Here is a 23,036-nt window from a genome sequence, read left to right on the forward strand (position 1 = left end):
GCTTGAACTATTTAGGAGGCCCCCAGGCAGTAGGACTGGGACCTGTCCTTAGTGCATGAGCTGGCTTTTTGTAATGTAGGGCCTATGCTGGGACACTTTGCTCAGCCTAGGTGAAGGGAGGAGGGGACTGGACCTGCCTCAACTGAATCGACCAGGCTAAGCTGAATCCCCAGGGGAGTCCTTGCCTTGGAGGAGGTAGGAATGAGGGGTGGATTGGGGGAAGGTGGGGGCGGGAGGAGGGAGGACAGGGGAATCTGTGACTGATATGTAAAATTAAATTAATTTAAAAAAGAAAGAAAGAAAGAAAATAGAAGCTTCACAGGCATGCCCAGAGAGGTGCATCTTACAGTTGATTCTGGATTCTGTGAAGCTGACAATTAGCTTTAATTATCTCTTAACTCTGTTGATTCCTTTTCTTTGCAGAGATTTTTACTATGTTATAATCCTGTTTATCAACTCTTGCTTGTATTATGAGCTATTGACACTCTATTCAGGAAATCATTACATATGCATCTCTCTTGGATTATTTCCCTCATGTTTTTATGCACTTTTAAGATTTTGAATCTTAATTTTTAAAATCACATTAATTTGGAACGGAATTTGTACAAGAGGAGGCACGGGAGCCTTGATTCTCTCCTGTACATGCAGATAACTTGTGTTCCCAGCACACTGTGTTAAAAAGAATGTCCTTTCTTCAAGAGATGTTTTTGCTACAGTTACTGAGAATCAGTTTGCCAAAAATGTATTTTTTTTCTGGGCCGTCTCTTTAATTTCATTACATTGCTTTGTCTATGTGGAGTCTTTTTGCTTCTGTGTGAATTTCAACATCTCAGTTTTACCCCGTTCAGTATGTATGCTGGCTTATGGATTTGTTTTATAATGACCTTGTTATGTAGAGATGCAATCCTGCTATATATACTTTATTTGTGGCTTTTTTGTGAAGGGATATTTAATTAAACAAAAGGATTTTCATATGCCTATTGATATGATCATGTATTTTTTACATTTGATTCTATTTGTGAGCTGCATTACATTTCCTGCTATACTTATATTGAACTATTCACACATTCTTGAACTGAAACCTATTTGATCAAGGTGAATGACATTTTTAATGTACTTTGAAATTCTATTTAAAAGTGTTTTGTTGAGAAATGATGTATTTTTGTTTCTTAGAGGTACTAGAACAAGTTACTTTTGGGTTGCATTTTTTCCAAGTTTTAGTAATACAGACATTGACTTCACAGGATGACCTTTGATGTGATGTTTCTCTTCCTACTTTATAGATTCATTTCGAGGAACATTGGTATCATTCCTTCTCTAAAGAGCAGCAGGGAATCCATCTAGTCTTGCTTTTTTCTGTGTGGAAAAACTTATTACTACAGCTTCAGTATCACTACTTGGTACTGATTGATTAGTTATGCTTTTGGTTCAATTTTTATAGCATGTGTATCCACTTGTATTTTTCCCAATGTTTTTACATGTAATTCAACAAAATAGTCTCTAATGATCCTCAGAATTTCAATGATATCTGTTATTAGTTTTTAAAACTAGTTTCACTTATTTGTTCTTTTTCTCCCTTTCTACTAATAAATTTAATAAAATGGTTCTCTTTATCTTTTTCTAATAACCATCTTTTAAAAATTAAACTTTTTACTGTTCTTTTTGTTTCTATTTCATTTATTTTGGCTGTACTATTTATTATTTCTCTTATACTGATTTGGAATTTGGTTTGGGCCTTGTCTTTATAAGTTCTTGGGATACCTTTCAAGTATTTATTTAAAATATCTCTATATTACTAATATAGACTTTTCATTTGATTAGAAGAATTTTATCATTTCTTCTTTGATTTCTTCAATAACTCACCAATCGTGAACCACTATGTTGTCTAACCACAGTTGTGAAGAGAGTATTCAGGCGCTTTTGCTATTGATTTATTTTAATTCCATTGATGTTATATATGATGTAATGAATTATTATATTTTAATTCAATAATAATTTCTCTGAGGCTTAATACATGGTGCTTGTTAGAATAATATGCTGATAATCAAAAGTGTATTCTGCAGCTGTTGAACTGAATATTATGTAGATGTCTCTTTAGGTCATCTTACTTCATATATATTCTGACATTTTTTAGCTAATGTTTGGTTTTTGAAGATCTCTCTGCTGTTTTCAATGAATATATTTGAATCAGGATATTGAAGTAACCTACTATTATTTAATGAGGCCTTATGACTAGTTGTGGTTTTATAAAATTAGGGATATCAGCATTGGGAGCACATACATTTATAGTCTAGCTTCTTTTTATGGTGCTGAGATCAAATTCAGATCCCTGCACATGCCAGGCAAGCAACTTATTACTTTCTAACCCTTAGTTATATCTTCTTTATGAATTCTACTTTTGTTCAGCATAGAGTGACTTTTTTGTGTCTTAAAGTCTATTTTGATGGTTATGATTATGACTACTCCTGCTTGATTATATTTGCTTGGATTATCATTTTCCATATTTTCACTCAGTTTGTTTCTTTGCAGAGAGATTATTTTCTTGTAAACAACATACTTCTGGAATGTGTCTTATCCCAAGTAGATTCTCTGTGTCTTTTAATTGGAGAATTAGGATTATTATGCTCATTGTAATAAGTGGGTAATAACTATAATTTAATTCTTCTTGTTTCAAATATTCTGAGCTCATTTCTTCCTCTCATTTTACACATTTTATGTTCTGTACTACTGGTAATGTTTGATTCCTTTCCTTTTCTCATTTGTGTGTGTACTCCTATAATGGGATATTTTCCTTCAGGAGCAGTCATGTTTGTACCTATGTTTCTTCCTCTTCTGAGTGGAGGTTTCCATAAACACCTCCTTAATGCTCATCTGGTGGTCCTGCATTCCCACAATTTATGCTTTTCTGAGATCATATCTCTCCTTTTATTATGGAGGGTAATCTTGCTGTGTATACTAATCTCAATGGAAAGTTGTTTTCTTTGGGGATTGGAAAGGCATCATCAGTGCCCTCTGTCCTTGAAAGTTTCACATGAAGTGATAATCATCTGTCTGGACCTGGTGGGTGGATTCAAAGGAGGGTGGGGGAGGAAGGCACAGGACCAGGACACGATGCTCCCGGGAAGATGCTCCTTAGAACTGGGTTGGAGCCAGGACAGCCCTAGTTAGGCACAAGGGCAATCAAACTGCAGCCACCAGGAGGACCCGTCTGTCCCTAAAGCCCACCGGAGATCCAGCACAGAAAAGCCTCGGATTGGATCCTCCGGTAGTCCTGGAGAGTGTTGCAGGTTGGTTGAGTCCTACACCCTGTGTGACCCCCAGGGGACGGAAGCACCCCTACATTTAAAAAGAGCTGAGAAGTAAGAAGTGTTTAGTCACCAGCCGGAGACTAACGGATGCTCAGCTGCACTACATCCACCATGCCCGGGATGATCTGCAAGAACTCAGACCTGGAGTTTGACTCGCTGAAGCCCTGCTTCTATCCGGAAGAAGATGACGTTTACTTTGGCGGTCCCAACTCGACGCCTCCGGGGGAGGACATCTGGAAGAAGTTTGACCTGTTGCCTACGCCTCGGTTGTCACCCAGCCGTGCCTTGGCGGAGCACAGCCTGGAGCCAGGGAACTGGGCCACCGAGATGCTGCTGCCTGAGGCCGACCTATGGGGTAACCCGGCCGAGGAGGATGTTTTTGGCCTGGGAGGACTCGGCGGCCTCACCAGCAACCCGATCATTCTTCAGGACTGCATGTGGAGTGGCTTCTCCTCCCGGGAGAAGCTGGAGAGTGCGGTAAGCGAGAAGCTGCCGGATGGCTGTGGGTCCCTGGCGGCCGGCCCCAGCACCTCCGCCCCTGGAGCGGCAGCCGCCGCCAGCTCCGCGGGCCACGCGCGCAGCGGAACAGCAAGTGTGGGGCGTGGGAAAGCCTCCTGGCTCACGGAGCTCGCCCACCTGGACTCGGAGTGTGTGAACCCTGCTGTGGTCTTCTTCCCGGCGAATAAGCGCAAGAGGGTGCGGGTACCGGCCATCCCCGCCAATGCCGGCACTGCCCGCACTACAATCATCCGTAGGGGCCACCAGGCCTTCAGCACCTCCAGAAGGGACATCCTGAGCAACTCAGGTACTGAGGAGGAAGATGAAGAGGAAATCGATGTGGTCACGGTGGAGGAGACACAGTCCTCCAATACTGTCACCAGGCTCCCCACCGCGGCGTGTCCTGGGAACGCAGCGCTGGGCTCCCGGTGCGTGCAGTCCAGCGAGCTGATCCTCAAGCGCTGTGTCCTCATTCATGAGCAGCACAACTACGCCGCGCCACCGTTGCCCTATGTGGACAGCGAGGACGCGCCGCCGCGCAAGAAAGTCAAGAGCAAGGCTTCACTAAGGCCCCTCAAGTGCGTCCTCCCGCTGAAGCCTACGAGATTGGGTCCCCGCAACTCAGACTTGGTGGACAATGAGCGTCGCCGCAACCACAACATGATGGAGCGCCAACGCCGTGACAATTTGCGCTCCAGCTTCCTGAACCTCAGGGACCTTGTGCCTGAGCTGGTGCACAATGAGAAGGCCGCCAAGGTGGTCATCCTGAAAAAGGCCACTGAGTACATCCACACTCTGCAGGCTGATGAGTACAAGCTGCTGGTGGAAAGGGAGAAATTGCACGCAAGAAAACAACAGTTGCTGAAGAAAATCAAACACTCTGAGACATACTAAATATTTCTTAAATGGACAGTCACTGATGTTTTGCACATGTTGACTTGAAAAAAAACCTATTGTGTTGACATTAAGAATGTTGGTTTACCTTCATATTGGTCCCTTGTCAAGTTTGGAGCTGGATAGGGGGCAAATCATGGAGTTCTAGTGGGGCCTTGGAAAGTCTAGGAATAGGATGCTAGGTGACTTCTTTCTTTCCTCTAACCTCGGTGATGGCCATGAAAGTTCAGGATAGTTGGGAACCTTGGAAGGCTATTAAAGTCATGTTTACTCCAAGTTTCCAGAGTTACTTCTCCTTTTTCCAGGAGTGATTACATTCCAATAGATGCCACAGAAAGGGAGTCCCCATTTGATGTCCCTGGGGGGAACATTTCTGTAAATTCCATAAACTTGCCCACCAAGAGGTCATTCTTACACTGGAAGTTCACACTTAGTGTCGTGATAACACCTCAATGTTTGAGGAGCATGTTTTGTATACAAATATACTGTCAATCTCTGTTATGTACTGTACTAATTCTTACACTGTGTACTTTAGTATGAAGCTGATACGTAACTAAATTTGATAATTATGTTTACATATGAAGATGAAGAGTGAAGGTTTTTAGTAGATATGACTTTATCACTTTTTTGAACTAAGAAAGTTTTTAAAGAAATTATATATGTATATGTATATTCTCTGTCTTTCTGTTAGTGTATTGGTTCATGTGTGATGTGTAGAAATGGATAAATGCAAAGTTGTGTGTTTAATTTCTACAAAATACGTACACTTTGAAATACCTCATGTTATTATGAAATAAATATCAATTGAATGATTTTTTTAAAAGAAATTTTCTGGTAACAGAAATGCTTTTCCACTAATTAGTTTGCCCTTAAATGTGACTTGGCGTTTCTGTTTCACAGATTTTAATATTATTTCTCTGATGTGCACTTTTGGTTACTTAATCATAATATGCTGTAAAGAGGTTCTCTCTTGGTCAGATCCATTTGAAATAAACTCCTCTTGTACTTGCAGATTCATGGATTTCCTAAAATGTGGGGAATTTCCTGCTGTAGTCCACTGAATAGGTTTAATATACCCTTCGCCTTCCTCAGGTAGGTCACTGAGCCAGATGTTTGATCTTATAATGGTCTCAAGAAGATCTTATGTCTCAGAAATCTGTTCTTCCTTGAGTCTTCCTTTTTCACTATTCGTGTGTGAAAATATGATCACATAACCATGTTCAAGTTCAGATATTCTTTTCTCTACTTAATTGAACTTATGCAGGCTTTCAATATTTTTAATGTATATTAACCATACCAAATAATGGATTCATTATATCATTTTCATATATGGATACAAAGTACAATATTAATATTTAACATCCTTCACCCTTTCTTGGTCCTTTCCCCATACAGTAGTTGCCATTCTGTATTTCTGTCTTTTCAAATCTGTGTTCTACATATGACAGAAAACCTGATGCTTATCTGAAGTAGCTTATTTGTTTAGCATTACAATTTCCATTTTCATACCAATGATATAACTTCATTCATTGTATGGCTGAATATACTTCATTGTGTATGTGTGTCTATCTTTTTTATTTCATATAGATAATTTTATCTCTTTTATATGCTTTCTCTAAGGTGTTATTTTTCATGGTTGGATTTATTTTTGATTTTTATATTTATTGTTTGAGAATTTCATACATGAATATACTATCACACTTTCTTTATCCATTTACTTATTGGTGTTAAGCTAGGACAATTCCAGGACTTGGCTTTTTTGAACAGTACAACAATGAACATGAGGATTCAGATATATGTTCTTAATGGAAAGTTTGGTTCTTTTGAACACACACACACAGTATATGAACTAATTTACATTACTGTTGAAAGTGTAATCAATGTTTAGTAATGTTTGCTACATGTTATTTTGTTGGTAATATGTTAACTGAAGTGAGGTAGAATGTCAATGTAGTTTTGATTTGAATTTCTGCAATGGCTATGGATTTATGGCCTTCTCTACTTACAGAGAACCATCTGTTCAATTCATTGGCCCATTTATTGATAGGATTGCTTATTTTTCAGTGTTTAGCTACTTGACCTCTTTACATATTATTGATTAAATATTCTGTTAGAAGAACAGTTGGCAGAAATTTCTCTCACTTTATAGGTTATCCATAGACTCTGGTAAATTGGTTGCTGTGCTTTTGAATTGGATGGAATCCTATTTGCCCATTCTAGTGCATTCTTGAGCTATTGGAGACTTATTCAGAGAGTTGTGTGTTATATCTTAATGTATTTTCCTATACTACTTTCAAAGTTCCTACACACATATTAAAGACATTCATTATTTTGAATATTGTATAGAATAAGAGAGAGGTCTCAAGGTTGAGTCTTCCACATATGAATATCCAGTTTTCACAGCATTTAATTGTTGTAGAGGCTATGTTTAAGCAACTTTTGTCAAAACCAGCTATTTGTAGCTGCATGGGTTTATTTATTGATTATCTCATCTACTCAGTTAGTCTATGTGCCTGTTTTTGTGCAAGGACTATGAAGATTTTCCTACTTTGCCTCTGTAGTATAATTTCAAATCAGGTTTTGTGATATAGTCAACATTGCTTTTATTCCTTTCAGGATAACATTGACCTCACAGTCTTTTATGCTTTCACATGAATTTTAGGAGTTTGTTTTTTGTTTGTTTTTTCTTTCTATTTCTGTGAAGAATATCATTGGAATTTTGACAGTGATTACATTCAATCTGTACATCATATTTGTTAATATTGCCATTTAATATTAATTTGCTAATTCATGAGCATACAATATCTTTTTATTTTATAACATCTACTTCAGTTTCCTTCTTCTGTGCTTTAAAATTTTCATTCCAGAGTTTTCTACACCCTTGGTTAGTTACATTCCTATATAGATTTGGAACTATGAATGTGGTTTTTTCTGATGTGTTTCTCAGAACATTAGTACTTAGTGTCTTCACTATTTTTCTATTGGTGTGATAAGACATCATGATCATGGCTACCTATAGAAGGAAGAATTTATTTGGGGCTTTACAGTTTTAGAGGGTGAGTCCATGATCATCATGGCAGGAGGCACAACAGCAGACAGGTAAGCATAGATCTGGGGCACTAGCTGAAATATTACATCCTTATCTATAAGCATGAGGCAGAGAGAGGGCTAACTGGAAATGGCATTGGCCTTTGAAACCTCAAAGCCATCTATTCCAACAAGGGCACACCTAACCCTCCCCAAACAGTTCCACCAACTGGGGACCAAGCATTTGAATTTGAGCATATAGGGGTATTCTCATTCAAAGTTCACACTTAGTATATTGAAAAACATTTTGATTTTATATACAGCTACCTTGCTGAGTAAGTTTATTGAATCTAAAAGTCATACATTTGAGTCTTTAAAGTGTAAAATCTTGTCATTTTGTAAACAGAAGTAATTTGACTGCCTACTTTGATATAAGAATTATTTTCATTTCCTTCTCTTACTGTTTTGAGTAGAAAATTTTTCTTTCTTGTTCAACCATGTTCATTGAGGCTTTTTTTTTTAAGGCTTTATCCCCAGCTTTATTGAGCTGCCTCTGAATGCCTTACATTGTGTTAGCAATTTTTTTCCTTTTATTAAGAGATTTTCTATTCATTTTACATATCAACCACGGATTCCCCTGTCCTCCCTCCTCCTACCTCCCAGAGTTCCCCTCCCCAACTCACCCCCCATTCCCATCTCCTCCAAGGCAAGGTCTCCCCTGGGAAGTCAGCAGAGCCTGGTACATTCAGCTGAGGCAGGTCCAGTCCCCTCCTCCCTGCACCAAGGCTGAGCAAAGTGTCTCAGCATAGGCACTAGGTTCCATTAAAGCTGGCTCATGCACTAAGGACAGGTCCCGGTCTCACTCCCTGGGGGTCCCCTAAACATTGAGTAGAAATTTAAACACTATTGAATAAGCATAGAGTCAATCTATATTCATCTTCGTCCCTGGGTTATAGTTTCAATTGTCTTCCACTTAGTATCATGATTTTATAAGTACATCACATGTAGCATTCATTAATTTGAGTTATGATCCTTTAATTCCTAAAATCTTATTTTTATCATGAGAAGCTGTTGTATTTTGGTGAAAGTCTTTTCTCTCAATTCATTGAAATGATAGTGTTTTTCCCCTCATACTATTTATACATTGTACGTTTTTATTTATTTGTGTATATTGAAACTTGCTTGCTTGCTGGATTGAAGCTAACTTTATCATAATATGCGATTTTCTAAAAATATATTTTTCAGTTTGCTTTTTAAGTATTTTATTGGCTATATATTCATTAAGAAATATGGTCTGTAGTCTTCATTTCTTGTTTATGGTAATTCAGTTTTAATATCAGGCTAACACCTGCTTTTTATTTATGGAAAGGTTTGAGCAGCATTGGCATTCATTCTTTAAAGGTGTTATGAAATTCAGAGATGATTCTGTCTGGTACTGAAATTTTATTCTTTTGTTTATTGCTATTTCAACTTTATTACTCATCATAGTATCAAGAGGACTTTGGTCCAGACTCTTCATATCTGCCCTGTCCTTGTGATGAACATCAAAAGATCAGCAGCATCACAGAATATAGTGTAGCAAGTAGACAGTGCTTATTGTGAAATGCAAGGCAGAGAATTCTCTCAGGGGGTGAGAGTTGGCAATGAACAGTGAGACCATTACACTGACCTTTACACATGGCAAAGTTAAGGCCATTTTTATAATCTGTAAAATAAACCTTTTTATCTTAGGGTCTTTGACTCTGACCAGGTGATTGATAGGTCTCTTTGTACTGACTCTAACAGGTCAGTGGTGTGTATAACAGAAGAGTGTGGATTTATTATTGGCCAGAAAGCTTCCTGCTATATATAATAACCATATGAAGTTTAGGATTTTTGATGCTAGGTTTAGATAGCTACTGATTAATGGCTTTCAAGCAGTTCCAAGTATAATAAATACATCCTTCTAGATCCAGAAATGTGACTCAGGAACTAACCTTTTAATCAATAATAAAAAACATTTTGTCCAATATGGTATATATTCACCTATATGTGGATATTAGCTGATAAGTCAATGATAATCAAGCTACAACCTGTAGAACCACAGAAGGTAGGTATAGAGTAAGGGACAGCAGGAGGCGGGGAGAACGACAGATAGATCTTGTTAAGAAAGGGAAATAGGATAGTCATGAATGGATGGATGGCTGAGGGTGGAATGGGAGGATCAAGTCAAGAGGAGGGGGATGAAGGAGGGAATACAGAGAGAGACAACTAAAATTAAGGGCCATTTGAGGGGTAGTATGGAAACTTAATATTGTTGGGGGAATTCCTGCAGAGCTACAGGTGGTTTGATTCCAGACTGTTAGCATCTAGCTTTAATCTGCCTTTTGTGATTGCTGCCTTTTGTCTCTGGATCCTTCTATGTGAATCTTGCCTGAGAGTTTTCTAAAGGTGCAAAGCCTATGCAAAACTTGCCTTGGGGACAATCCGGAAAACCGTGATATTCCTTAATGGCGAATTTGCATTTGGCATTGTTCCTTTGGGGAGCTTAGATTAGAGGTTTTGGGATACAGAAATTATCTGGCTAAAGGTGTAAATTGGAAAACAATAAAAAAAAAAAAAAAGCCCTTTGCTAAGCTATAAGTGAGTGAGTCCTGAGAGGCTGATCCCCATGCAGCTGGAAAGACTAAAGCCATCCTGAAAGTGCTCTGTGCCTTTTTTCCACGGACCCGGGTGAACACACACTCGATACACAATGTATTATAGTAGAAGCTTCCTAGGGAACGATGGCACAAAGTTTGTGAGAGTAACCAACCAATGTCTGATTTGACTTTGATTAAGGCCCCTCCATGAGATGGAACCCATACCCGACATTGCTTGGGTGACCAAGAACCAGAGACTACATAGCCCAGGGACCTAGGGTCAAACCAAATACTACTGCTCTAAAAAAAAAAAAAAGGTAGTGATAAAATGACTCCTATATTCATAGATCAGTGACTTGTTGAGTTTCTTCAGAGACACTCCCTTCTGCGGCAGGCAGGGGGAGGGGGAGAATACAGAAATCCACAGCTAGATGTCATGCAGAGAGACCTTGGAACACTCAGCCCTAAATGGAATGTCTTTATCAATTCCCTCCCCTTAGGACTCAGGAAACCCTATGGAAGAGGAGGCAGAAAGAACGTGGAGTCAGAGGGGGTGGAGGACACCAAGAGAACAAGGCCCTCTAAATCAACATGACAAAGCTAATATGAACTGACAACGACTGAGGCACAGGGCTTGTGTACAGGGCTTGCACAGGCCTGCTCCAGTTTAATGTTTTTTTATGAGATTCCTGAGTTTTCAAGCAAGTGGTTCTCTGTTTCTTGTGCCTTCTCTTTGGCTCTTTCCTCTCTCTCTCTCTCTCTCTCTCTCTCTCTCTCTCTCTCTCTCTCTCTCTTGTCTTGTCCAACCTTGATGTGTTAGTTTTTGTTTTGTCTTATTATAGTTTTATATTATATTATATTAATTATATTATATTAATCCCTCAGAAGCCTGTTTGTTTTCTAATGAGAGACAGAAAGGAGTGGATCCAGATGGGAAGGGAGGTGGGGAGGAACTGGGAGGAGTGGAGAGAGGAGAAACTGCAATCAGGATATATTATGTGAGAAAATCTATTTTTAATAAAATAGTAAAACAAGAAATATGTCCTACTTATTGCACTAGTCACTGATGGTAAGGAAGGATAATGTACTTAAAACATAATATCTACCTACCTACCTACTCGTTTATATAGTTCAGATTCACTTGGCTCAGATTTAGTAGGTTCTTTATTCCTAAACTATTATCTATATCTTTTTGATTTTCTAGTTATTATAACATAACCTTTCAAAAATATTCAAACTAACTATTTTGGTTAGTTTGACTAAGAGTTTATCAATATTTTTGTATTTTTAATGAATCCATTTTTGTTACACTATTTCTTAGCATTATTCCTTCAGATTTTGTTTCATTAATTTATACCATATTATATCTTTATGTGTACTACGGGGTTTGATTTGTTTGGTTTTATAAGAATTTGAAATACAACATTAGATTATTTATTAGGGATAACTGATTTTATGTAATTACTCATAACTATATACTTACCCCATAAAACTGACTTTGCTGTATTGAGAAAGCTCTGTTATATTTTAATCTCCACGTAATTTGAGTTTTGCCATTTCTGCTCTGATTTCTTCAGTGTCTCACTAATCAAGAATTTATGGTTCAATATCTATGTTAGTATAATTTCCATTGTTTTCGTATCCTAAATTGTGATATATTTTTGGAAAAGAGTAGTGGGATTCTGAAAGGAATGTATATTCTACAGATGATAGATGGATTCTGTAAATGTCTGTTAAAACCATTTGATCTGTGACCTTTTATTCTGTACACTCCAAAGATTTATTTATAATCGCCATCCTTTAAGTTTGGCATAACTGAGTGTATCAGTTATTTTTTTTTTGTTGCTGTGATAAAATACCATGACAAAGGCAACTTATGGAAGGAAGTGTTTATTTTGACTTAGAGTTCCAAGGGAAGTCAATAATGTCAAGGAAGGCATGGCAGCCAGCAGCGAGCAATAGCAGAAAGCTGAGAGGTCGCATCTTCTATGACAAACATAAAGAAGAGAAAACAAACTGGAAGTGGGGTGAGGCTATGAGCTATCAAACCCAGCTCCCAGTGATGTAATTCCTCTAGTAAAGCTGTACCTCCTGAAAGTTGCATAACCTCTCCAAACAACATGACCAACTGGGCACTGAGTATTCAAAACCTGAGCTTATGAGGGACATTTTTCATTCAAACCACCACAGTGGGTTTATTAAGTACATAACAAGAAAAAGAAGAACAAGTAGCAAGTAGTTAATAGATAGACACAGCAGATAGCAAAACATCATCAAATCAGGTACTCAAACCATCAAATAGTAGGCTACTTAGGTTTTTGTCAACTTGACACAAGCTAGTCATCTTGCAAGAGGTAAACTCAATTAAGAAAATGCCTCTATCACATTGCCTGTATGCAGGTCTATGTGGGATTTCTTTTAATTAATGATTGATGTGGGAGAGCCCAGCCAGCTATGGGTAGTGCCATCCCTGAAGAGGTGTTCTTGAGTTGTATAAAAAAGGAAGCTGAGCAATCCATGAAGAGCAAGCCAGTAAGCAGTGTTTCTTCATGGTCTCTGCTTCAGTTCCTGCCTCCAGATTCTTGTCCTGCTTGAGTTCCTGCCTTGACTTCCCTCAGTGATGGACTGTCTTCTGAGAGGTATAAGCTAAATAAACCCTTTCCTCCCTGTTTCAGTTAAGGTTTATATTGCTGTGAAGCGATACCATAACCAGAACTGTTATAAGGAAAACATTTAATTAGGGTGTCTTACTTACAGTTTCAGAGGTTCAGTCCATTATCATTATGACAGGGATCATGGTGGAGTGCTGACAGATATGATGCTGGAGTAGTAGCTGAGAGTCCTACATCTTGCAGGAAACAGGAAGTGACTGAGACACTTGGCTGTATCCTGAGCATAGGAAACTTCAAGGTCTGCCCCCACAGCAACACATTTCCTCCAATAAGGCCATACCCAATCCAACAAAGCCATACCTCCTAATAGTACCACTCCCTATGAGATTCTGGGGGCCAATTACATTCAAACTACCACACTCCCCCAGTTGCTTTTAGTCACTTGTCCCAGCTATAGAAAGCAAACTAGGACAATTAGAGGCAACTGGAGTATCCTAACTGGCAGAGCAAATATAGGTGATATTATCAAATAAGGGGCTTACAAATACCTAACAAAAGTCAACTGAGGAAATCCCATTGATGCAATGTTCTGAGTTGAGCACAGGGTCCCTTCTGTCTTAGCTGAGGCTTCCAATAAAATAACACATAGCAGCAGATAGATAACATCAACAAATCAGATACTTATGATCATCCTACAGAAATGGACTAGGGAAGCCCGGCAGAAACAGTCATACTAGTGTTATCAATTGAAAGTAAATACATTGTTATCAATTTTGTAAACAATGAACAGTTGAATTTTGTTTCCAAATCCAATCAGCTAACCTGCATCTTTTAATTAGAGAGTGAAGCCATCTTATATTCATCATTATTTTTGAGCTATATTTCGGATTTCTGTAATTTTGTTCTTCATTTTCCTGATTGGTTCAAACATTGTTCACTCTTTTCCTTTTTCCCCTGTTCATCTTAGGGATATAATTACTAATTTACTGAGTTCTAGATAACTGACTCTTTCCTAGTTCCTATTTGTTTGTCCCATTTCTTCACAACTACCTTTCCTCATTCTCTTTGTATAGTGATATATTAGGTAGCAGGTAGATAAATGCAATGGAGACAAGAGTACTGAGTGTCTGATAAATAAGGGGACAGGTGATGTTGTACAGTCTTATACCTCAAAACTTGCTAACACCAGTGTAAGCAAAAAGAAGACACAGTTCTCATATTGCTCATCTGATGGCACTTTAGAAAATTACTCTGACAAAGAGAAATAGCTTCGGTTGGTTCTAGCTCACTGGGCTGATTGAAGATGAATTTTGACTCATTAACATTACTGTCATTGTAATCTTAGCCCCTCCCCCCCCCCCCCCCCCCCCCCGTTCTGTGGAGTTTTCTTCGGCTAAAAGCATATGATACATACATACATATGAGTCAGGAGAGCTGACAGTCATCACTCCTGAGGGGGAGCAACGGAAGGGAATTAGATGGCAATGGACTGAAGATACCTGCTTGCCACAACTTGGGGCTGCTTCTGTTTCATAATGCCCACTCTTATTGCCAGTGCAGCTCCTCTTTCCGTAAATCCTGTTCTATGCTTTGCTATTTTTATGCTTTGTTTTAATTCTTTGCTAGGAAAGCAGGAAGTATCTGGTGAGATATCTTTACTTATCTTCCCAGTGCTGCTTTAATGTTCATGAATTGCTTTGGTTTGTGATGATCTCAAGGCTTATCTTATTGTGATTTCTCGACCATGTTTAAAGATAATTTCGCTGAATATAGTAACCTTTGTTGGCAGTTTATTCTCTGGGTTAGAAACAAATTGTAATAACATTTTCTGTCTTTGAGGATCGCCATTGTGAAATCTAATGTTCTTCTGAGTTTGTCTTTTTAAGCGAATGTTATGGCTACAGAGTAAGGACATTATGCTTACAAATTCAGCATAATGTCCTTACTCTGTAGCCCTAACATTTCCCCTACACTGTGATGTAAAGAGGGTCTTTACTTATCCTATTTTGTGTCTTAAATGCCTTCTGGAAGTACATGGCTGCACCTTTGCCTTGATTTGGGAAGTTTTGTGCTATAACTTCAGTAAACAGATTCTTTTATGCCTTTAATTTGTATCTTGGCTCCTACGGACACTTAGGTTTTGTCTCTTAATCATTGAAAGTAGTTTCCATGATTGCTTTTGTGTTTTTTTTATTACTGTTTGAATGTTATGTTTTATTGGTGTCTTCTATTATCATTTTTCTTCTGTTTCATCTAGTGTATTGACTTTCACTGCATTTTTTTATTTGACCTATTGAGCAATTCATTTCCAGCATTTTTGTTTTGTTTTTTTTTCAGAATCTCAGTTTCATTCCTAAAGTTCTCGTCCATATTGCTACATTTTTCTATATACCCTGAATTGATTTTCTTACATAATTCATCTGAATTTTTAAATTCCCTTTGAAGTCATTGATCATCTAATTTTTGAAATTAGATTGATTCTTTGATATGTCAACCATTTTAGTATGTTTGGATTCAGTTACTGAGGATTTGTGACCTCTAGGAGGAAACGTGCTACCTTGATTTTTCATAATTAATATGTTTCTTTGTTCTCATTTGTACATCTCTTGGGATAGGTATATCTTCTTTTTATTTGAGGGTATTCCCAGTAAGCATCCTGCATTACTCAAGCCTTAGTATCCCTCAGAATAGAGAAAACAAATTGTCATGAGAACACCAAACCACATATGAACATGCAATTAAAATCAAAGCTCAGTGATTAAGAGCACTGGTTGCTCTTGCAGAGGACCTGAATTCAATTCCCAGTGCCCACATGACTGTTTACAAATTTCTGTAACTTCAATTCCAAGGAATCTGGCACCCTCTTCCTACCTCTGTGGGCACCAGACACACTCACAGTACATATATATACATGCAGGTGAAACACTCATACACATAAAACAATATAATAATTTAAAAATGAAAACCAAAGCCAACTACTGCTTCCAGTAACCATAGGAAAAAATAGTAAGACTAATAAATATTAATTTATGAGGTTAAAATTAACTAAGGAAATGGTATGCATAATAAATGAACAAACAAAATCAAAGAAGAGGGCTGGGAAAGGGGAAAGTAAAGAAAAAAACTTAAATATAAGAAAATTAAAAGGGACTAAAGAGATGGCTGAGGGCCTAAGAATGAATACTGTTCTTGTAAAAGAGTTTGGTTCCCAGCACCCCTTTCAGAGGCCCAAAACTGTCTTTAACTTCAGCTGCAGCAGATTTCATACCCTCTTCTGACTTCCAGGTGCAAATGCACTCATATGCATATAGCCCAACACAGATACATATACATATACATAATTAAAAATAAAAATGAATCTTAAGAGAAGAAAAAGTAAAATTAAGAGGAGGAGGAGAATGTGAGGACAAGTGAGAGGAAAAACAGCAATAAATAAAAAAGGTCCTATTAATCAAAGAAACATATAAAACAAATGCTATTTATCTTTATCAAGATAAGCACAGTATAAAAAAATAAAATAAGGGGGAAATTAAAATACAATTACAAAAGTTAAAAAAAGAGATTGTTTCATTTTATTTTTGTTAACTTTTTACATTTTACTTTCTGTGTGTGTGTGTGTGTGTGTGTGTGTGTGTGTGTGTGTGTACATACATGGATATGTACATGGTGTGTGCATGCAATAGCACATGTATGGAGATCAGAGGACAAATTTGGGGAGTCAGTTCTTTCCTTTCACCATGTGTCCTGGAGATTCAGCTCACGTCTTTAGGCTCTATGGCAAGTGCCTTTACCTGCTGGGTTATCTTTCAGGCTTTGTTTTTTAAAGACAAAGAATGCAAGAATTCTACTCCTAGGTCTTCTCATATTTGAGTGTGCCAGGTGGAGGAGTAGTGGATTCTCTTGGAATCTCTTGTCATTCTCACTGTTCAGCTTGGTTCTGTGCTAGCTGAGTCATAGGCTGCTAAATGACCAGTTTTGTAGTGCAGGTTTACATTTACTTAAAAACAAATCCCCTTCTCTGTGCTAGAGAGTCTTCTAGCTGCTATGAGCTTTGTAATCTGTAGACCTAGTTGGCTTGTATTCATTCTAAAAGTCCCCAGTTTTACATTAAGGGGTGCTTCGTATCCAAACTGTAAAGTGCATCGGAGAGTGGATGAAGTAAACAGTTGAAGGAACCCAAGGATGAAGAAATCCAGTAATTCATTGGACTTAGGCTCAGAGTTCAAACTTCTGCCTGGCAACAAAGCACACATAGCAGGAAGGCAGCTTCAGCACCCAAGCAATTTGCTGGCCATGTATTTACAACTATCAGTTTCCGTGTTCATTCTCAGATGATGGGACTTTTTCTTTGCCACACAAAGTGGACCAGAAACCACCACACCTTTCACAGCTTGAGTTGCTTGCTACCTGAAATTCTCAACGTGGCTACTACCATTTTCCGTGACTGTGCTGTGTGTGTGTGTGTGTGTGTGTGTGTGTGTGTGTGTGTGTGTGTGTGCGTTGACTTCCACTCAGAGACTGTGGCAAGATGTCCACAAGTTCCCTGCGTTGTTGTGACTGTTTCTTTTTATCAAGTCCCTACATCACCTCCTTCTAAAAAAATTGAGCCTCCTCTTAAGGTGGCACCTGGCCATAACACTTGAAGATATGAGAAACAACAAAACAAACATCTTCTCCAATGTTGATCTGCTACTCAGGGGGAATCATTGTTCTACCAAATCTTCCTACTGCACTTAAGGGTTGCAAGAATCATAGGTTCTCACCTATGGTGGAATGTGGCTAGGAATGTCAGTCTATTTTCCCCGGAGGGGCTTGGATTAACTTTTAATTGTAGCTTTGGCATCTCTCTCACCAAGGAGCCAAAAATGAAGATGCCAGGCGTTTGTTATTTTTCTCTCTGTGTTTTTTCTTTTGCCTTGCTTTTTAAAAAGTGAGACAGTTGATGAGCTTGAACTGTTTAGGAGGCCCCCAGGCAGTGGGACTGGGAGCTGTCCTTGGTGCATGAGCTGGCTTTTTGGAAGCTAGGGCCTATGCTGAGACACTTTGCTCAGCCTTGGTGCAGGAAGGAGGGGACTGGACCTGCCTCAACTGCATCTACCAGGCTGGGCTGACTCCCCAGGGGAGACCTTGCCTTGGAGGAGGTGGGAATGGGGGATGGATTGGGGGGAAGGCTTGGGGGTGGGAGGAAGGAGGACAGGGGAATCTGTGGCTGCTATGTAAAATTAATTATAAAATAAAAATATTGATTTTTATAAAAATAAAAAAACTGAAAAACTCAAAAAAACCTTTTTTATTAATTTTACATACCAATCACAGATCCCCCTCTCATTCCCCCCTTCCCCCTTCCAGACGTACCCCTTATTCCCTCCTCCAACAGGGTAAGTTCTCCAATGGGGGGACAGCTAAGTTGAGGTAGGACCAAGCCCCTCCCCACTCCATCAAGGGTGAGCAAGGTGTCCCACCATAGGTAATGGGCTCCAGAAAGCCAACTCATGCACCAGGGATAGATCCTGATCACACTGCCAGGGGCCCCTCAAACAGACCCAGCTATACAACTGTCTCCCGTATGCAGAGGGTCTAATCTGGTCCCATGCAGGTTCCACAGCTGTCAGTCTAAAGTTAGTGAGTTCCCCTGAGCTTGGTCAGTTGTCTCTGTAGATTCCCCCATCATTATCTTGACCCCTTTGTTCATATAATCCCTCTTCCCTCTCTTTGACTGGACTCCCAGAGCTTGGCCTGGTGCTTGGCTGTGGATCTCTGCATCTGCTTCCATCACTTACTGGATGAAGGCTCTATGGTGACAGTTAAGATATTCACCAATCTGATTACCAGGGTAAGCCAGTTCAGGCACCCTCACCACTACTGCTAGTAGTCTAATCTGGGGTCATCATTGTGGATTCCTGGGAATTTCCCTAGCACCAGGTTTCTCTCTTACCCCATAATGTCTCCCTCTATCAAGATATCTCTTTCATTGCTCTCCCACTCCGTCCCTCCCCCAGATCGACCATCCTGTTCCTTATGTTCTCACCCCCCACCCCTACCCTCTTTTGCGCCCCCATCTTCTGTTTACTCATCGGGATCTCCTCTGTTTCCCCTTCCCAAGGTTATCCGTACATCCCTCTTAGGGTCCTCCTTGTTTCCTAGCTTCTCTGGAGCTGTGGGTTGTAATCTGATTATTCTTTGCTTTACATCTAGTATCCACTTATGAGTGAGTACATACCATGTTTGTCTTTCTGAGTCTGGGTTACCTCACTCAGGATGATATTTTCTAGTTCTATCCATTTGCCTGCAAATTTTATGATGTCATTGTTTTTTTACTGCTGAGTAGTACTCCATTGTGTATATGTACCACATTTTCTTTATCCATTCTTCAGTTAAGGGACATTTAGGTTGTTTCCAGGTTCTGGCTATTATGAATAATGCTGCTATGAACATAGTTGAGCAAGTGTCCTTGTGGTATGTTTGTGCATCCTTTGGGTGTATGCCCAAGAGTGGTATAGCTGGATCTTGGGGGAGATTGATTCCCAATTTTCTGAGAAACTGCCATACTGATATCTCACCAGCAGTGGAGGAGTGTTAACCTTGTTCCACATCCTCTCCAACATAAGCTGTCTTCAGTGTTTTTGATCTTAGCCATTCTGACAGGTGGTATCTCAGAGTCATTTTGATGTGCATTTCCCTGATGACTAAGGATGTTGAGCAATTCCTTAAATGTCTTTTGGCCATTTGGGATTCTCTGTTTAGCTCTGTAGTCCATTTTTTAATTGAATTGTTTGGTATTCTGCTGTCTAGTCTCTTTATATATTTTGGGGATCAGCCCTCTGTCAGATGTAGGGTTGGTGAAGATCTTTTCCCATTCTGTATTGCCTCATGCTTTTTAACCTATTTTGTCATCTGTTCCATGTTTTCAGATGCTTCTCTTCAATTTTTAACTGTAGAGCAAAGTTTGTCTTTTGCTACCCCAATTCTTGTCTTCCAGAGTCACACATAAGTTTGAGTTATCTTGTTAACCATTAATCATCTTATTTGGCTCATTCAGTTTCTTTCACCAAAAAGGTTTTGTCATTTCACCCTAAAGATTCTATACATGTTTTGTTAGTTTTATTCTTTATGGATTTGATTTTATTTTGAGAAATTTACAAATAATTTTGTGTCATATGAGATCTTGTATTTTGTGCTCTTCTTATACTCATACACATTTAATAATTCTAAGATATTTTTCTTTGAATTTTGGGATGGCTCTCATTATTAATTATACCATCTGAAAATGTTTATATTGATTTCATCCCAACTTGTATTCATCTCATTTTTTTTTTTTTTGGTTTTTCAAGACAGGGTTTCTCTGTGTAGCTTTGCGCCTTTCCTGGAATTCGCTTTGGAGACCAGGCTGGCCTCAAACTCACAGAGATCCGCCTGCCTCTGCCTCCCGAGTGCTGGGATTAAAGGCGTGCGCCACCACCGCCTGGCTTCATCTCATTTCTTTATTTTGCCTTATTCCACTGGCTAAATCTTATAATAATGCCTTGGAAAACTGTGATGAATGTGAGCATATTTGCCTTGTTCCTGACCTTGAGTGGGAAATATTCAGTTTATCACAATTATTATGTTAATTATAGGGGAAATTATACACATATTTTGTTGTTAAGGTAATTTTCTTATGTGACTGATATGTTAAAAGTTTTAAATTTTATGCTTAAAATTACATAGACATTTTAAACTTTATGTGTTTGGTCCATATATTTCATTTTTCTCTCTCTTTGCAGTGTTCTGCATTACTTAAATAATTAAAATTATCTTTAAGTTTATTTATATTGTTGTTAATTATACCACTATGTAACTCTTTTATAGGCTATTCTAGTTATTATAATAAAGACATTTAACTTTTGTGGGGTTTTTTTGTTTTGTATGTTTGGTTGGTTGGTTTTGGTTTTTCCACACAGGGTTTCTCTGTATAGTTTTGGTTCCTGTCCTGGATCTCGCTCTGTAGACCAGGCTGGACTCGAACTCACAGAGATCTGCCTGCCTCTGCCTCCCGAGTGTGCCACCACTGCCCAGCTAACTTTTGGTATTTTTAATACTGTGTAGAAAATTCACTTCCATTTAATTTTCCCTTTCCATCACAATTTCAAAATATAATTATCTTAATTATTTGGTCTGTAAGCAGAGTTCTACCTGAGATGTTATAATCTGTGCTTCATCCACAAAGTAAGACTTAAACAATTCATGATGAAAAGCTAATTACTAATTCTAATATACTTTCTTCCTTGCAGTTTTAAAATTTATTCCATTATATGTCTTTTCTTTTTTGATAAGTTTCTTTTTATTTATTAATTTACTTATTTATATTTTATGTATGAGTGCTCTGCATATATGCCTGCATGCCAGAAGAGGACATGAGATTCTATTATAGATGGTTGTGAGCCACGATGTGGTTGCTGGGAATTGAACTCAGGACCTCTGGAAGAGCAGCCAGTGCTCTTAACTGCTGACCCATCTCTCCAGCCTGGGATAAGTTTCTTCTGCCAGGTTTTAGGGAGGTGTCTTAGCAATAAATTCTCCCTCTTTTTTGTGCATTATTTTTTTCCTTTGCGGAATGCCTTGTGTCTTCTTCATTCAGATACAAGTTTCATGACTGAGAATTACTTTTTGTACTTGTAAAAATGTGATTGTTCCCACTGAACTTCATGGTTTCGGATGAAAACTATGATGTCATTTAAATTTGCCTTCTTTCATTGGTCAGTATGTCATACCTTGCATTTATCTCAGTAATTTTGTATTTGCTGAAAACTGTATTTGTAATGTATTTTAGTATAAAACTCAGTTGATTGTTCCAGTTTATAGTGTACTATCACTTTGAATTTGTAATTATGCCCACCACATATTGATTCTATTTTTAGTAGTTTTTTGTTTGGCCATTTTCTTAGACTCCCACATGTCTCTACTTTGGCGATTTGAGTTTTAAAAGGCAGAACTTTTGTTGTTATTATTCTCAAAGGTCTTTTCTTTGTTCATATTTGTTTTAAGTGTCTATGCCCTCTGTTTTTCATGTTGAATGATTTATGTTGATATGTCTTTGAGTTCACGTCCACCCATTATTTTGTCTGATACATCTTTTGTTATATTTTTCCATTTTATAAGTGCTCTTTAGTCATTTTCCTTATTTTATATATATTATCTGAAATTTTATAGCATTTTTTTTCAAGAATGCTTACAATTTCGTATTGAAACATTTTTATGATTACTGTAGAAAATATCAAATAATTCTAACATTTGTAATCTCATTTTCAATATCTGGATTTTTTTAGTTGTTCAAGTTGTGATTAATTTTCATTTGTATCCTGGATATTTTGTGTATTATGGTATGATAATTTGAATTCTATTTCATCTTCTCATTTTATAGATACTCATCCTGTTTCAGTGGCTCCTGATATCCGTAGTGTTGAACAACATTGCACTCTTCTAGTTTTTTTTTTTTTTTTTTTTTTTGGTTTTTCGAGACAGGGTTTCTCTGTGTAGCTTTGTGCCTTTTTCCTGGAACTCACTTGGTAGCCCAGGCTGGCCTCGAACTCACAGAGATCCGCCTGGCTCTGCCTCCCGAGTGCTGGGATTAAAGGCGTGCGCCACCACCGCCCGGCCGCACTCTTCTAGTTTTTATGTGTCGTGGAGTTATAAAGCACAATACTGACTTGTATCAAATCACTAGATTAGAAAGAAAGTCAATCCTCAGTTGGACCCTACTGACATTATGGGGAGGGAGGACAGCAAATCTGCTTAATTTCATTTCTTCTTTATTCCTTCTGGATTATTGGTGGCAAGTAAGGTGAAAGATCTGCTCTCTCCATCAGTCTTCTGCACCAATCTAGCAGGGAATCATGATACTTCTCTGCTTCTTTCAGGCATAAGACAGAAAAATTCTCCCATATCAGCTTCATTAATAGTATCCCAGGAGAGGAGTTGGAGCCCTATCAGTTTATCCTCTAAAACGGATGGAGAATACTATGCTCATCAACTCCAGAATCACCTAGCAGATGGGTTTCTAGGCATGCCTGTGGGGATTATCTTGAGTATGTTCAGGT

The 23,036-nt window shown here is 38.4% G+C and overlaps 1 protein-coding gene across 1 annotated transcript; it reads left to right on the forward strand.

Annotated features, from left to right (window-relative positions):
- The first annotated feature begins 305 nt into the window (after positions 1–305).
- On the forward strand, positions 306–5,706 carry LOC128118676 (protein S-Myc-like). Its single transcript, XM_052751525.1, has one exon. It carries the CDS (start codon positions 3,396–3,398, stop codon positions 4,698–4,700), a length of 1,305 nt encoding a protein of 434 aa, XP_052607485.1. The 5' UTR covers positions 306–3,395; the 3' UTR covers positions 4,701–5,706.
- Positions 5,707–23,036: the final 17,330 nt, after the last annotated feature.

Source organism: Peromyscus californicus, unplaced genomic scaffold (assembly GCF_007827085.1).
Source record: "Peromyscus californicus insignis strain IS unplaced genomic scaffold, ASM782708v3 Scaffold_10__1_contigs__length_136768540, whole genome shotgun sequence".
In the NCBI taxonomy this organism is placed as follows: domain Eukaryota; kingdom Metazoa; phylum Chordata; class Mammalia; order Rodentia; family Cricetidae; genus Peromyscus; species Peromyscus californicus.